Source organism: Thunnus thynnus, chromosome 18, assembly GCF_963924715.1.
Source record: "Thunnus thynnus chromosome 18, fThuThy2.1, whole genome shotgun sequence".
In the NCBI taxonomy this organism is placed as follows: domain Eukaryota; kingdom Metazoa; phylum Chordata; class Actinopteri; order Scombriformes; family Scombridae; genus Thunnus; species Thunnus thynnus.
In genome coordinates, this window is record NC_089534.1 from 27,318,122 (window position 1) to 27,335,809 (window position 17,688).

Consider the following 17,688-nt stretch of genomic DNA (forward strand, 5'->3'; position numbering starts at 1 on the left):
GTTTTCCACGTGTCAGCCTTTGTGTTATTGTGTGTGTTGCAGGTTGGTGAAAGACGCCCCCTGGGATGAAGTTCCTTTGGCGCACTCTTTGGTTGGGTTTGCCACCGCTTACGACTTCCTGTACGAGTACTTGAACAAGGGCCAACAGGAGCGTTTCCTCCAGGTGATCGGCAACGCCTCGCGCCTCATGTACGAGAAGTCCTATGTCCGAGGCTGGGGGTTCCAGTACCTACACAACCACCAGCCCACCAACTGTGTAGCTCTGCTCACAGGAAGTCTGGTTTACATGACCCAAGGTGAGTGATGAGTGATTGATGTGTTTATAACGTGTATCTGCAGATCTGCCAACCTTGTCCGTCTCCGATATGACCGTTTTTTTTTTTTGACGGAGCTCTTCCACTCAGGCACAGAACTCCTTCCAGCTTTGTGTGGAAGTATTTTTCCAGTTTAAGGGTTAGAGTTAAAACCTGGCCTTCCCAGCATTAAGAAGCTTCAACTCCACTGAAGGAATTTCATTATTCGAGATTTTCCTGGAGAGGTTTAGTCTCACATGATCTGAAGGTTTCAGAGGATTTCCACACTGCTAAGGGTACAGTAGTGGGGCTGTAATACTGTTATTTTTGTGAGATATTTAAGATTTCTAAATAGTACAGTAAATACTGGCACACAACATTTATACCTGCTCCCAGGCAGGGCTGCAGACCTTTTTTTGTCTTGGTGTCATTGGTGTTTTGGCCCCTCGAGTCTCGCCTAGTGCAGTCTTTGGTCTTGTCCAGTGGGCTTTTATTTATTCATTTATTGGCTTTCCTTTGTCGCTGTCTTCCCTGCTAGCAGTCAAACTGTCATTTTTCTGTCATGTGTAAACGCAGGTAATTCTTATTTTCCACACCTTGTCTTTGTAACACCTCCTCAGTTTAGACTTTTTTATGGACAAATATGTGGAAAAATATCAGAATTTCACAGTTAGCTTGAAACATTGTGCCAGAATATTTTGTTTCTGTTTCTATCATACAACATATTTCCTCTCAGAGTTGTAATCATGATTTAAGAAAATGATGCATAGTGATTGAACATTTAGGCAAATTTATGTTGTTTCCTTTTTAAGACAACAATAGGAAGAATATTGATACCTGGTCTTGACTCTCAAAGCTTTGAAACTGCTGCAGAAACCTACTCTCTTTACATCTATGTTTGCTTGCTAGCAGTTGCTAGCAGCAATGCTACATTTCTTGGCACGTTACCGTAACCAGCTGTTGCTTAGTGGAGTTGCATAAAACTAATAATAAATAATCAAAACTTGGACCCGCTTTTAAAAACATTGCTTCATAGCACTACTAGTGTTCAGAAATCCCACAGGGTGCCTTTAAGTGGTCTTCACTGCAACATATCTGATTTCTAGGTTAGCTAGGGTTGTCACACAATTTCCTTTGTCTTCTGTCCAATGGTTTAAGAGGATTTTCTCTGTGATGATGAAAATCTGAAAATTCTTCTTCTTATTCAGTAACATTTTGTTACTGATTAAGATGGAAAATGCTATTTACTCCACATAATTAGCTGTTGGACGTCAGTCATCCCTTTAAGAATAATGTGTCTGACATTTTTCTTTCTTATCCAACTCGATATTTGTTGGGTATTGTTATTATGTTAAGTTACAGTTCACATCATTTGAATGACGTTTTGTCTCCTAATGACCGACTGTCATTAATTATTGGCATGGTGAGACTTGGAGGCCTCAATTTGCTTATGAGAGAAGCTTTGATTGGAATTTCAGTGCAGTCAGCCTGAAGTTATCTGCTGTAGCTGCACTTAATCCTTTTCTAATTGTTCTCCAGATGATGTTCTCCACATAACTCTGTCACATTCTCCTTTAAGCTTTTCCTCTGTGAGACCTGACATGATTATTCTCTGCTTATTCTTTCTTTTTCGCCTCCATATTCTTGGCTAAATACTTTGTGTAGCAGCAGAGAAAGGCCATCGGAAGGTGAACGCCTGCAGTACAGCTTGCTTTGCTTACAGGGATTTGATTTCTGGTACAAAAGATCCAGTCCTGATGGGAACGAAATGACAGCTGGCTTACAGAGAACCGCAGTGGTCACAGTGGTTTTATTTGAGGCTTTTTTGTAGAGGGCAACAACAGACGCAAAGCTCTGTGAACACTCAGGAGAGTTATAGCACAACCTCTTTTTTTTTTTGCTTCGTTTCATCTTGCGTTGAGCTCAGGGAAAAGAAAGAGTCAGTTTGCTTGGGTTTGGCTTCTCTGTGTTACCTGAGGAAAGGATTTCTACTCGGGGAGCTTTGTTTATTGCAAGTTTTCTTTTTTAGAAGCGAGCTTTACAGCAGACCTCGTGCAGAGAGCTTCATACTGAGCAAGGGTGAGAAAATAGCTTCTTAAAAGATTGCAAACACATGACGTATTAGCAGTGATAAAAGAAATAACATTTAGCAGACTCACTAGATCTTCGTGTCTGATACTGAGCAGAGATTCCATTATTGTATATGTATCATTCATTTCCTCTGCAGAGGGATGACATTACGTCTAAATATTATTCTGTCAAGATGGCGCTGAATAAATGGAAATTTTCCAATAAGCGCTGCCAGAGAAGAAGGACAAACTCTGCTTTCTTCTTCTTCTTTGGTTATCTGACACAAGTTTTAATCCCATTGCTGACATTCAGGACTAAACTATTAGTTTTTCATTGTTGCGTCCTAAAATAACACCTTATAAGGCACAGTTTATGTACCACTCACTGAAATGAAAAATGTTCCTGCCGTCATGTGAGTTTGGTTCTTAGAAAGTGTTTGTATCAAAACACTTGTATAAGAATGTGGCAGCAGCTTAGAGCACACATACATTCCAGATTCAGGTGTTTACTTGCTGGTGCCTGGAAGCCGAATGTGTAATTGGACGTAAGTGTGCACTGTTTACCCACAGTTCATCTGTAGTGAACCTAAACTCCCCCTGTCTGTCACACCCTTCCCCCCCCTAGCCACCCACACCGTAATGTAACACATGAGAATGCTGTTGGAAGATTGAAAAAGTCCAGTGAAGATACTGTTATGCTAAGCTCCCTGACAATATTTCATATTTCTAACTAAATAGAAGAATATAATTGACAACAGTTAGTGAGGTCAACAACCTTTTAACAGCTTAAGAAAACATGTTAATAATGTTGTTGCGTAGTGTTTATCTTGTGCTTCCACTTTTGTTTGTTAGGATGTTCTTTAGTTTACATTTGGATAACAGATTGAGCCTTTAAACATATTTACCAGAACAGTTATTCATCTAGATACAGCTGTAAGTTCCAATTCAAATGATTCAAATTCAAATGTCAATTTGAAAAATTTAAGCTCAGCTGAAGATTTTTTGCTAGCTACTTATTTTATTGTCTTTTGTGGAAGAGATTATTATTTGATGTCAGTTAATGTGATTTATGATCCTCTGAAGTCTGATTCATCCGTCCGTCTCATGAAAGCGGCTCCAGTCTGCCTGCTGGCTTCAGCACGGAGGGTTGGTTTGTTTTAAAACCAGCGCAGCAGGAGTGTTTGTTGGTCGCTCCTTGTTAACATTAACTGCTGTCTCCATGTCATACAAGTATACAAATCAAAACAAGCGTTCCTAGAATCTACTATAAGGACTGTGGTGACTGAGCTAACAGCTGTGAAGTGATGGAAAGTCTGCGTAAACGCCCAGGTTGAACTATGTAAACAGTATTTCAGAATTTGAGAGGTGAGTAAAAGGCATTTATGTACGTTTAGCCTCCACTACAGCACAGTGATGACAAACCTCCAGGAATTCAGTGCGCCTGGCCAAGAAGTAGTCCAGCACATAACCTCCCATAAAACCACCATGTGTCATTTTTGCCATTCTGTTTTTGTACAGATTAAACAAAGGTGTTATCTTGTAATTTGATTGTGGTGTTGAGTTTCTTATCTAACTCTCAACAAAAAAATGAATAAATAAATAAAATAAATTGTAAGAGAACGGCTGAGCACCCCAGCAGCTCATTTGAAATGTGCTGCTCACTATGAAGTCAACTGGCATACAGCTTGAACGACACAACACCGCTTTTATCTCATCAAGAAGACGTGTGGAACTAAGTACTCAGGTCCCGAACATGAGGAGAGACCTCAGAAAGCCTTGAATGAAAAGTTTGGTTTTTTTCTGCAATTTTAAAATGCTACACACAAGTAAACTATTACTCCCAGCTGAATAAACAGACAGACTGTTTCTAAAACATTAGAGCCACTCCTTATAATTATCTCATAATAGTTATTGAACATTACTCCCTGTAATGTTCAATAACAATAATAATGTAATTGTTCCGAAACCTCATTGTAAAAACCTCACCCAGTAATTACAGTATGATGAGAGAAAAGGTTTCATATTGTGCAGACTTTCTTTAATGTGTTACAAACACTTATAAAACAGGTAGTTAAAATCTCGTCTGATTGGTTGATAGTCGTGGTATAATGTGCGTATACTACAGCTATGACATTTAATGTCCTTTTACAATTATATTTTTTAATTATCACTCTGTGATAACCATTAAAATGTTGCAATCTGTAAGCAAGCAGGGACGACGCAGAGCTCCACCAACCACTGTCTCTGCAGCACCATGGTGCAAAAGCTTTCAGATGCAAGAGAGATAATGTGAGAGCTCTCTCCAGAACCATTGGCGACCGAAGCTCGTTGTCTGGAGAAGGTGGAGCAGCATCCTCACCACACCGAGCACTGTATCTCCTAACAAAATTAGTAGGCCTAATGTTATTGCCAGGAGTGAGATATTGCTTAATTAATTACTGATAAATCTAATAACTACTACAGATGCATGTGTTTACAGTACTTGTTGATGCCTTTATTTTTACAGGTGTGACAATGAATGTATTAATAGGGGAGGGGGCCCACTGAGGCTGCATATGTACAGGGTGCAGACACTGCTGTCACCTGTAAAGGTGTCCGTCACTAAACACTGATGCTACTCCTGTAATGAAGTTGTCCCCAAATATTGTCCTGATGTCTGTAAAGAATGGAGCTATCACAATGTAGAAACTGAGACATTGTAGCTTTATTTATTCTTATTTCCTCTGTAATTATTCAGTAGTTTTATTTCTTAATAAACCTCATCACTGCTCAGTAGTGTTAAAACTTTTTCTACAGTATAAACTGTACTATGTACATATATTGTATAATATTGTTTATTAGGTAGACCTAGATAAAACCAATGCAATACAACAGCCCTGCGATCAATCCTAAATACATAAAGGTTATAATGTTCAGTTTTTATTTCATCTTTTTTAGTGAGGTGTTGATTGATTTGATGGTCATTTTGGAGGTTGTTGAACTGTATTGGGTTATACTGAGAGGTGTTTCTAATATTTAGTTTACCCTAATTGATATAAATGGGATGGACAAAATATTAGAAACACCTCTGAGTGTACAATGGAAACTGTATTATGATTGTCTGTAGGGGGCAGAGCTTAGAAAAAGGATTCAAATAAAATCTTTACATACCTAGATGTCCACAAACAGCCTTTTCCTTATTTCTTAAGGAAACTTAAGAAGACAAAATTCCCATCCCAAATTCTTGTTAACTTTTACAAAGGAGCAATAGAAAGCATCCTGACTGGAAACATCACAAATTGGCATGAGATGTGTGCAAGACAGGAAGGCTCTGCTGCAGCAACATTATCGGTACCCATCTACCGAGCATCAGTGATATGGGTGAGGTTAGGAGCCTGCACAGAGCCCATAGGACACTAAAAGACAACACCCACCCCAACCACAGCCTGTTCACCCTGCTGCCATCTGGCAAGAGATACAGAAGTATCCGCTGTCGTACCACCAGACTACAGAGCAGCTTCTTTCCTCAGGCTGTGACTCTCCTCAACTCATCCTCTGCACTCCAATGATATAAAAAATACTTTTATTTATATGACTTATTATTTACTAATCCATTTATATCATTTCTGTTTTTGTGAGTAGAATAAAGGGACTACAGACTACATTTCGTTACACAACCTTGTGTTGTAAAATGATAATAATAAATGAATCTTGAGCTTCATTTAGGCTGTCTGAAAGCCTTCTTACATTGATTCAGTTCCTGCAGCCATCTGAGGTCATTATAATTAAAGAGTAAACAAGGTTAAAGTTCTGACTTTCAGCTGTAAACTGGTTGGACAGAGAGGGGTAGTTGCCCTTTTTATACATTCATTTTAGTCACACTGGCAGCTTTAGGCTTGGCAATGGCAGTTGTTGGTTCACCACTGAAATACCTCAACAAATATCTGAAAGATTTCCACGAAATTTTGTGCAGACATTCATGGTCTGCTGAGGATGAATCTCATAGAATAGATTTTTCACAAGCACCACAATGAGGCTGGCATTCATGGTGCTGAGTGAAATGTCATGACAACTAGCGGATGGATTTGGATGAAATTTAGAACAGATGTTCATGCTCCCCACAGGATGCATTGGAATGACTTTGGTGATCCCCTGAATTTTTCTCTGGTGCCATCAACATAAACATCTTCATTACTTTTATAACATAAAGGCTGTAGTGGGAAAGGTATTAGTTTTCACTTTCTGACATTTTATGGACCAAACAACTAATTGATTAATCAAGAAGAGATTATTCAATAATGAAAATAATCATTAGTTGCAGCCCTAATCTCTTCTCTTGATGCTTCTAATTTGAAGTGAGCAGTAACACATTCTTCCTCTTACAAATAAAGTTGAATTCAATATATAAGCAATAAAGCTCACCCTTGCTCAGCTAAATACACTTTTTGCTATAACAGTCATAGTTGGTCTGGTATGACCAGTAGCTTATGTTGGCTAATGTTAGCAAACTTTAGATACATGTTGCTTTAAAAGTGACATTCCTAAGTCATACTCTCTACTTTTTAGCATTTACCATTATCACAAAGTAATGTGGCTACAGTGACTGGGAGGTCAAACAGTAATAAAACACTGACATTGTGGAAAGATTCATGTTAATGTATTCTTGCGTTGAAGAGGATAATTTCAAACATCTGAACGGGACAGTACAAAGCACATGAATGCGCTGCTCCCACAATTGAGCTGTCAGCCTGTGGGAAACATTCCGTCAGTATTCCAATACTGACTCGGCACACGCCTAATATAAAATTCATTAAAAAATAATTACTAGCTTCACGGTCAATTATACACAAGATCCTTGCTATCGCCCCTCAGCCAAAAGTGTATGACACTCTTGATGTGAAGACAGACTAAATGAGCAGAGGGCGAGGCGAAGAGCGTTGCTGGAAATCCCCTGACCTTTCACATTCCTGCGGACTGCTGAGTGACGGGGCTCGAAGAGTTAACTGGCAGGGTCGATTCCCAGCACTTTAAGTGTGGAGGCATAATGTGTGCTGATGGGGGCATCTGGGTGTCCAGACCCGGCACCCTGGATAACAGCATGGGAGACAGTCAGGCTTAAGCCCTCAGCTTGACAGCAGCATTATCCCCTCTATAGTCATTAGGTAAACTAGCCACATTATTAGACTCTGGAAAAACAGAAGAAATTAGAGCTGAAACCAGTGTTACTGTACTCTATGTGTCTCTGTGTGTGTGTGTTAGTCTGGTATGTGTTTTCCTTTTAGTGTGGCGTAACGTGATGATTCCTCCTTTTTTGTTGACATCTTTGGTGTGTAATTCACTGCCGTGGTGTACGTCTCGACTTTTTCCTTCGTCTTTTTTCTCACATTTCCTGTTTATGACGTGTCAGGACATGGAACCTCTTTTACTCTGTTCAGAGTAACTATGATTCATTATTCATCATGCAACTACCCAGTTTCACTTCTTCTACTTTGGAAATATAAATGATTTTCTGTGTACTAGAGGATTTTTTTCTCGGAAAGACATGACACAGAGGGCCAGAATTACTAAGACAACGGTGTTGCGCAAATGTGCGCCGTGGTTGTCTGTGAGTTTGCAGCTCCAATCTCAGTGTATACAGTGTGTCTCAGTTCCCGGACTGATCTAGAGACAGCCCTCCAGACATGTTCAGCAGCTGGATTTCTATGAGGTCACTGTCATGTTGAGTACAAAATATATACTTTGGCCGCGGTTCAACTCTGCAGGAGATAAACTCATAAAAATATTATATTACATTAGCATATACAGTATATTAATACATTGGGGGGCAATAAACATGGGAAATGAAAAGGAGATGATGTGACATAATAAGACAAATAAAAGACGCACAGATCCAGCAATTCAGAGTGGAGAAAGTGGAGATGGTGTTGATATAGATGTTAATATTGAGGTAAATGCAGCCAAACAAACACTTCAATGTCTTGAAGTGTTTGTTCTCTGTCTTCTACATGAGTAAATGTTTGCTAGTGTTGGGGAGTGGCATTTCTTCAGCTGCACTGTTGCTACGCTGCAGTCTTTGACAATTACATTAATGTGATTTGTAGTGTAATAAATGACACCACAAACCTTGATGTGAAATTGTCTCAATATATCATGGACACCACTTATAGTGATCACCTCCATCCAGGTCAAATTGATCACCATAAGCAGATGATTATTATAACTGAGTCATCCATCACTAGCAGCCAGTTTCTCGTTATTTGAGTAGACTACACAAGTTATCCTGAGGAACACCAAGTTTCGCTGCTGCATCTTGTTGTCCTGTTTTTGACAGTTTGTCATAAGTTTCAAGGAGACTACCTTTTTTCACTGAGAGAAAATGACTTTCTTTTTCCTGTCATGATTTCAGTGTGCACGCAGCACCAGCCTCCTGCCCGGAAGCAGACGGGTTACTATAAGGCAATAATGGTGCTCCAGCTGCTAAGTGCATATCATATGTGAATTATGGGAGTAAAGTAAAAGAAATAGAATCACTGTAGTTTTAAAAGAAAATTCTGTATGTTGTCATGTATGAAGAGACCCAAAATGAACACGGACTACTAAGTGGACTACTTGATTACTATAAGTGAATTATATAAACAGCATTTGTATAGGAATGATTCTGTCCCAAGCTTTTTGATCCATATAAGCAGTTGATCACTATAACTGTGATCACTATAAGTGGTTCCCACTGTATTAAGCTACTTTTTCTATGTAGTTTATAGTGTAGCTTGCTACTGAAGTGTTGCTATAGTAGTTTCATAGTAACTTTGTTAACATTAGCCAAAATGCTCAGGATTCAAAGCTGCTCTGAAGTGTTTCTCTGGACTGTGTCAGCGCTGGTGAAGAGCTGTTTGTGTAAATGTGGTCTTTGTGTGGGCCCTAAGTTCCTGTTTGATGGTAAATACCTGCTCTGTGTAGGCCACTGGTCCCCAAACCAAACACTGAGGACGGCTTCAGTAGGCGGACCCGGCCGGCTGGGCGGATGCTGGCTAGTTACAGCCGACGGCCCCGGGATTCCTCAATGAACTGTGGCTGGAGTGTTTATGTGGTCGCTTGTTCTCATAGTAAACTCTATGTGTGTGATCCAGTGTGTGACAGAGACACAGTATACATGTTTTAGTGCCATAGTGCTGTCATATTTTCCAGACCCACGGCTAGATGATGTGTGTGGAAGAAGGAGTTTTGAAGGTTTCTTTAGGTTACGGACTGTTATAATGCTGTTTTGTATTAATTCCTTTGATAATAAATTGAAGTGACATAACACACACACCCAGTTTAAAACATGAGGCCTTGGTTGTTTTGCACCGTCTCTCACTTCAAATCCTGGTGAGAACATGTTCTCAATAATCTAAACACTGTCAAGGCTCCTGCTCTTTCTGATTGTGCAAAGCCGCAGTGGTATTATTGCACCTTTTCTTATTGTCATGATGCTGCGTTCTTCATCAGGTAAAAGTAAATTACTCAGATTGAAATAAGGTAGATTTGCCAAAAATGTAATTCTCATGCTTAGAACTGACACTTTTTTGGCCTGCTATACCTTTTGGCTCATCTTGAACCGTCAGTCATAGAAACAAATTCTTTTTGCACAGGATTCCTTCACTCACAGTTATCTAATGGGCTTGTAAATACTTATCACTTCATACTTTGTCAATACATGTCTTGCGGTCAACATCCGTGCTTTGAGCAGAAAATCGTCTCTTTGTATCTGTGATTTGATTAAGCCTTCCTTAACGGTTTGAGAATATTTATCTACTTCTCAAGGTGAATAAACTATTTAAAAGCCTGTTGGGTTAGCTAAAAAATGCATCGTCACAAAGCTGAAAACCATCTGTTCTTCTTGACAGTTGGACAGCATTTGCTTCAGGAAATGTTACTCTTGTTTCTTTCTTACTTTCCAGGTGCCTGTTGTTTTTTTCCGTTAATTTTAATATCATATGTATATCAACTTGAAAAAATACAGAAACTAGAGTCAGTAACTTAACTCAAAAGAGATAAAAAGTAAAAGTAAACCTGTTGTTTACTGGGATGGATTAGGCCTTCATGTCACAAGCAAGTTTAACTCTCTGCAAGCTGGTTTTCATATCTGACTGAATTTAACAATTACTGCCTGGGTCAGAAATCTGAAACACTGGTATGTTTTGAACAGTAATGCAAGATATAAATTATTTGTAATGTATAAATACAAATGCTCCTTTAAGTGAAATTCCTGAACTTGAACTTCCTGTGTTCCAGGTTACCTTCAAGAGGCCTACCTGTGGACCAAGCAGGTGCTGTCCATCATGGAGAAGTCCATGATCCTTCTTCAGGACGTGACGGATGGCTCCCTATATGAAGGAGTGGCCTACGGGACTTACACCACCCGCTCTCTGTTCCAGTACATGTTCCTGGTGCAGCGCCACTTTTCCATCAGCCACTTCGACCACCCCTGGCTCCTGAAACACTTTGCCTTCCTGTACAGGACTATCCTTCCTGGTAACTTTCACAACTTCAAGCACACTTGTTTACTTTTTAAAATGCTGTAAAATTTAGGTGATACACTTTTCACTGAAATGGATATATTTAGGCAGCCAAATACAGAGCAAGTCAACAATCCATGAGTAAGTGTTTACTTAGCTATGAATAGCTGACACATCCAGCTAGTTCCTACTAACATGCTCTATGCCAAAGGTTGGTCATATTAGATTAGCCATGAAAATACCCTCAGGCTGCCACATTGGAGAGTCTCCTCTGAGCTGATATGGGGTATGCATGCGTGTAGTTATTACCTTCCTGGATGCCTTTCAAAGCTGAGCCGAGACCTGCAGGAATCTGTGGTGCCCTGGAAGTTTCGTCTGAAGGTCAGGGGGAGGGCAGCGGCGGAGGAGGGGCCCCTAGGTCAGGCTCGGACATTTCACAACCCCTTGCTAACAGTTTCTGTATTGTGGCCGCGCCGGCACTGCTGCACTCAGAAAGCACCTCTAATTACATCAGCCAGGAGAGCCTCGGATCCGGAGAAACAATAGCAGCTTTCTCCCCCCACCAGACAGGAAGACAAGGCCAGATTATCCTAAACTGTCCCGTTAGCAGCCTGGATGACTGCTGTCCCCTCACTGCCTGTGTGTGTTCTTGGTTGTGTGTTTACATACACTAGACAGAAAGCAAATGGTAGTAAGAGTGTAACTAACACTAGAAAATTGTTTTCTCAGGAAAAGTAATGTGTGCTATTTTTTGTAAAGAAAATGCAGTTAAAACAATTGAAGCATTTAAATGTCTTGAAACGTATTGTGTAATTACTGTATATTGAAGTAATAATACTTGTGAAGCAATACTTTAACTTGTAGCTAAAGTTGAAGCACTGAAAGAAGTGAAAGTGAAAATTGAAATGAAACTACCGAAAGAGGCTGAAGAGTCAAGTGTAAGCATGAAGTGTAAGCGCTGAAAGGGGAAACAATATCAGTCAAACTGAACAACATTACTGTCTGTTCAAGTATCAGTTGAAGTGTAATCCCTGAATGGAGATGAAGTGTCAGTTGTATAATATAATAGTTTAACTAACATATTTCAAGTCAATTGAAGTGTATTGGGTCCTGAATGAAGTTGAAGAGTCAGTCAGATGGACAATCTGTAGTGAAACTAACATAGATGAATAGTCAGTTTCAAAGTGGGGTCCAGGGACCCCCAGGGGTTCTTGAGGGGGTTTCAGGGGGTCCCCAGCAAAAAGGGGAATAATTTATTTTCACTATACTTCCATCCATAAGTAACACAATGAAAGAATGTATGACTATTTTGGTCATGGCTTTTGTACACTTTCTGTACTTTAAAAAGTTTGAGTTAAAGTGTAAGCAGAAGTGTAAGCATGGGAAAGAGCCAAAATGTTAGTTGTAAGTGGAAGTGATCAAAGGAGTAATAAGTGGAAGTGTCAGTTTAAATGTCAAGTGTAAGCAGTGTTTCTTTAATTGTAAGTGCTAAAAGGAGCTTGAAACGTCAGTGGAAGTGTAAATGGAGTTGAAATGTCAGTCAGATGGATGATATACAGTATGCTGTCACCAACTTGGTTGAATAGAATAGTCAGTTGAAATGTAAGCAACGAAGTTGAGATGTCAGTTGTAAGTGTGATAGTGACAGAAGTTATTATAAGCACTGATGGGATTTGAAGTGTTAGTTGGAAGTAAGCTAATGGTAAAACTCTATGTGTGCAGTTAACATTGTTGCTCAAAGCCCACATTGAATATCAGCAACAGTGTTCATTTCGACTTGATTTTCGACGTGATGTGAAATAACCCATTCATTGTTCATGCATGCTCACTGGAATAGTGCTAAGAGACATAAGTAGAGTGTTTCTCTTTAAATTTATATTTACGAGTGTTTTTTGTACACAAATGATTGAGTGTGATTGCATACTGTCGTTGCTATAGCTGGTTTCTAAGAACCCTCTCACCACCAGAGTGCAAGCTTTCCTTACATAATTACAGACAACAAGCACAGTGTGACCAATATGTGCTTGGTTTGAAACTGAGCGGGGTCACATGGTTCATGGTAGGAGGGCAATTTTGTTACATATTCATGACCACAGGCAAATTTTTTTGTCCTAAGCTCTGTATGGTAGTGTGTAGGAATTTAAAAATAATTCATATAACATTTAAAATCCTGTTTTGATGGACATATGACTCTCCAAACTTCAACATAAGTCAGTACATTAGCATTCTATTTGTCAAGTCACAGTTGCTCATTATTTATGATATCAAGTATGTCTGCATGACACCTCTGTGGACGCCCACCACTGAGGTTGTGCTCTCTGTGTGTTTTAACTGTCTCACCAGGATTCCAGCGGACTGTAGCCATTGCAGATTCCAACTACAACTGGTTTTACGGGCCGGAGAGCCAGCTGGTCTTCTTGGACCGCTACGTGTTGCGTAATGGCAGTGGAAACTGGCTGGCAGATCTGATTCATCAGAACAGGGTGACAGACGGTCCAGGACAGGCTGGCAAAGGGCAGCGATGGTGTACTCTCCACACAGAGTTCATCTGGTGAGCTTCAGGCTTTGATTTCATAATAGGAAATATCTGACTGCAGTTTTTCTATTTAGAGTTATTATTAAAGGCGAAATCTACCTGAAAACTACTCTTATCTATTGGTGATGTAACTAAAACCCTTTTCACACATGCACTGCAACCCTGAAGTTATCTGGACATTACCAGGAGGAGCTGTATGTGTGAACGCAAATGTCCAAATCAGTCGGACCAGACATTAAATGGACTTGATCCTGCCAGCTCCGTAGTACAAAGTCCGTGTAATGTCCGCTTGAGGCCATGTGTGAATACAGCAGTGAATTCTCCAGAGAATTCACAGCAAGCGAGTGGGCTACAACTGCTCGCAGCTGTAAGTGCAACAAGGGCATTAAGGGAGGCAGTATGAGCAATTTGTCAAACAACTGAACAAGCAGAACATAAACTTAAATACGACTTCGTTGACTTCCAGCAGTCAACTCCTGTCTCATCCACAGCCACTATTTTACACATGTGGCTCTGGATAAATGCAGCAGGCCAGGTTCAGTTTACCTCATAAACTGGAAAAGTACCACAAGTCCTTTGATTAACTGACTCAAAATTGTTGTCGATAAACTCTGTCAATCAGCAAATCGATTATTTGACAATTTTTTTCAGCAGTATGCTTATTTGCGTTCTTGCCAAGAGTTGATAACACTCTCTTATCTGTAACTACTGTATTAAGCTACAGCCATCAGGTGAGCTTAGCTAGCTTAGTTTAGCTTAGCTTATAAAGACAGGAGGAAAGCAGGGGAAACAGCTAGCATGACCCTGTTTTTTAAAAGTTTTAAAAAATCAGCCAACCAACAATTTTTAAGTTCACTCATTATATTGTTTGTATATTGTTTGTTTAATCTGTACAAAAACCAAAATGTGAAAACAACAAGTTGTGTTTTTACGGAGAGTTGCATAGCGAGGTGTTTTCTTGGGCAGGCCAATGACTTCTTGGAGTCTTCACTGGTTGCTTGGCCTCATGGTGACCAAGAAATAGTTCCAGCACATAACTCCCTGTAGAACGATAACTTGTCATTTTTACATGTTGGTCTGTATTATGAACAAAGCTAGATTAGCTGTTTCCTCCTGTCTTTAAGCTAAGCTATGTTAATCACCTGCTGGCTCTAGCTTCATTTTTTTAGCAAACTGACATGACAGTGGTTTTGACATGACAGTGGTTCTAATTGCTGGCAAGAAAGTGAATATGTGTATTTCCCAAATTGTTGAACTATTCCTTGAAAGCAGTAAGGTCACAACTGTTCTCTTAGTGTTGTCAAAAGGCATTCTGTTAGGGAATCCCATACAGTAAGTTGGTGCATGTAAATGAGGCGAGTTGACAATAAGTGGGTACATGAAAAATTTAACTTGCAATATGTCATCACAAAATAACTTCATCAGTGTTTGCCTTTGAATTTAATGTTCATATTGGTATTTTAGCCATTTAATATCCTCTCATGGTATTCTGCAGGTATGACCCGGGCCTGAACCCCAAGCCTCCATCAGATTTTGGAACATCCCAGCTGCACCACTTTGAGGACTGGGGTGTAGTGACCTATGGCAGCGCTTTACCTGCAGACACCAACCGCTCCTTTCTCTCCTTCAAGTCGGGGAAGCTGGGGGGACGCGCCATTTTTGACATTGTTCACAAGAATAAGTACAAAGAGTGGATCAAGGGGTGGAGGAACTTCAATGCTGGCCATGAGCACCCTGACCAGAACACTTTCACCTTTGCGCCCAATGGTGTCCCATTCATCACAGAGGCACTATATGGACCCAAGTACACTTTGCTGAACAATGCGGTGTTGTTCAGCTCGGTCCTCTCAGGGAGTTGCTTTAAGCCGTGGGCTGGCCAGGTGACGGAGGCCTGTGACTCCAAGTGGTTGAAGTACAAGGTGGGGCTGGCGGCTGATGCCCAGGGCAGAGTAGAAGCTGCCATGGAGAGACAGGGAATGGTCTTCATCCGTGGGGAGGGACATTCCGCTTATAATCCAGAGCTAAAGATCCGAAACTTTCAGAGGAACCTGCTGCTCCTTCACCCACAGCTCCTGCTTCTGGTGGACCACATCCACCTGGATCCAGACAGCCCAACCAGGGCCATGAGTGCCTTCTTTCACAACACAGAGCTGCCATTCCAGGACACAAAAGTAGATGGTGTTCATGGAGCGTTTGTATCACACGGTGAGGACAAGTATAAGATGTTCTGGATGGATGACACAGGCTACAGCAGCAGAGGGATGTTAGGTTACTGGAATTACCCTCGAGGGTACCCGTATAATGGCTCCAATTATGTAAACGTCACAATGCCACTAAGGTACCCTCACACCCGGGTGGCCTACATTTTCTTTGGACCAGGTGTGGATGTGCAGAGCTTCAGCCTGCGTGGCGATGACCAGCGGGTGGATATTTACCTAGCCACCAAGGACCACACCTACACTATCTACCTACTCACCGGAGAGGTCACCAGCAAGCCTCTGTTTGCCATGGTGCTGCTGGATCACAAGAAGATCGTATTCGAGAAGGCGGCAGCTGTGATGGAGAGCTCGCTGGAGGAAGTAGAGGAATACGTCAACGTGATGGAGGACAACCTCCAGCATGTCAAGCCTGTCTTCCAGCAGATGGAGAGACACATCCTGGGACGGGTTCTCAACACCGCCAGCTTCCGTAAGACTGCAGAGCGCCTCCTCCAATTCTCTGACAAAAAGAATACAGAGGAGGTCATCGAGAAGATGTTCGCCATGTCCAAGAAACAGGGCAAGGGTAAGGCGGGGAAGAAAGTGAACCTCGGGGAGAAGCTTTCTGAGAGTCTACCTGACATTTTTGCACAGATTGAGGTGAGTGAAAAGAAGGAGAGACAGAGGACTTCAAAGCGTGTATATGAGGACAGTCCAGAGGAGGGAGATGCAGACTCGCGGGCCTTTATGGATTATGCAGACGGCCGCAAAAACAGAAAGGGGGGCTTTGTGAAGGGCCGCAAATTCAAGGAGGTTCACATGGTGGCCACGGCAGGGAGCGAGGGTCTGTCCAGCACAGCCTCTTACATAAGGCTGTTCCTTCTCCTCAACACTGCCACCTTCTTTTTGCTACTGGCTGTGTTACTGACTCGCTTCCAGAGGGGTCGAAGCTTACACACCCAGAGATGTTTCTACACCATCCTCCTGATTGACTGCTTCATCTTACTGTACCTCTACTCTTCCTGCTCTCACACACAGTGTTAACATCATGGATGTGTGAGGGGTCGTCCAACTACAGATCGACTGACCTGTTGTTCATGGTGAACAAAATGCACCCCACACCTCAGTCTGAGCCAGATCTTCCTCTGACAGAGTAATTAGGGCCACTGTTGAGGAACAAAAATAGATGTTTTGGGGAATAAAGTTGTAATATTTTGAGAATAATGTCACAATTGTACAAGAAAAAGTTGTAATAATCTGAGTTTTTCAATAGTCATATGTAGTCTGTCAGATTTTTACTGTAACAGTTACAAAAATCCTGTAACATGATGTTGCTAGAGCTAGCAGGTGATAAGCTTAAGGACTTTTTCTTGTAATATTTCAACAGTTTTTTCTGAAACTTCAACTTTATTTGCATAACATTGTTACTTTTTCTGCCAAATAATGTGACTTTATTCTCAAAATCTTAGATTTCAATAGATCTCAATCCAACAGTGGCCCTAATACTTCTAAGATCTACCTTATGGGTGTTCACAAAAAAAAACTGATTCCAAATAGGAATTGCTGAGATGAAACCAGACCACCTCTGATCTAATAAGCTTCTGTGGAGCTTTAGAACTGAGTCTGTGTGAAGTTTGTCCTTTGTAGCATTCAGAGGTCCTGCCTTGTATCAAAGATCTCAAGGTTAGCCACTATAATTCAGTCACCACATCTGTACTTGAGATTTGTCTTGTCTACATAGTTCATAGAAATACATTTAAATGTATATATGTGAAAGCAAGATATATTTTTATGGTCTCTTTTTTTTACCATTTGTAAATAAAATTACTACATGCATAGGTGTGCAGTCGTGTGTTGTCTCTAGTGATTGTGTGAACTAAAAAAATGTTGGTAAAATATATGTATTATGCAGTGGCCACGAGAGCGCCACACACCTCTACAACACAAGCAAAACACAAGCAAATGAAGAAGAGATCTTCATCACTTTGATAACACATACATCACATTCAGAGAAAAAACTCTGAAACTATACAGTATAAAACTAGCAAATTATGCACATTTATAAAACACAAGCTAATTTTTCATGTTTCCCAATTTAACAGCAAATATTTAGCTCAA

The 17,688-nt window shown here is 40.7% G+C and overlaps 1 protein-coding gene across 1 annotated transcript in view; it reads left to right on the forward strand.

Annotated features, from left to right (window-relative positions):
* Positions 1-17,406, forward strand: part of dse (dermatan sulfate epimerase) — a 28,056-nt gene extending 10,650 nt beyond the window's left edge. The window contains exons 3-6 of the mRNA XM_067573105.1: positions 43-296; positions 10,613-10,852; positions 13,180-13,387; positions 14,868-17,406. Of these exons, the coding sequence (XP_067429206.1) occupies positions 43-296; positions 10,613-10,852; positions 13,180-13,387; positions 14,868-16,614 (2,449 nt within the window). The 3' untranslated portion in view covers positions 16,615-17,406. The remainder of the gene's footprint in view (positions 1-42; positions 297-10,612; positions 10,853-13,179; positions 13,388-14,867) is intronic.
* Positions 17,407-17,688: the final 282 nt, after the last annotated feature.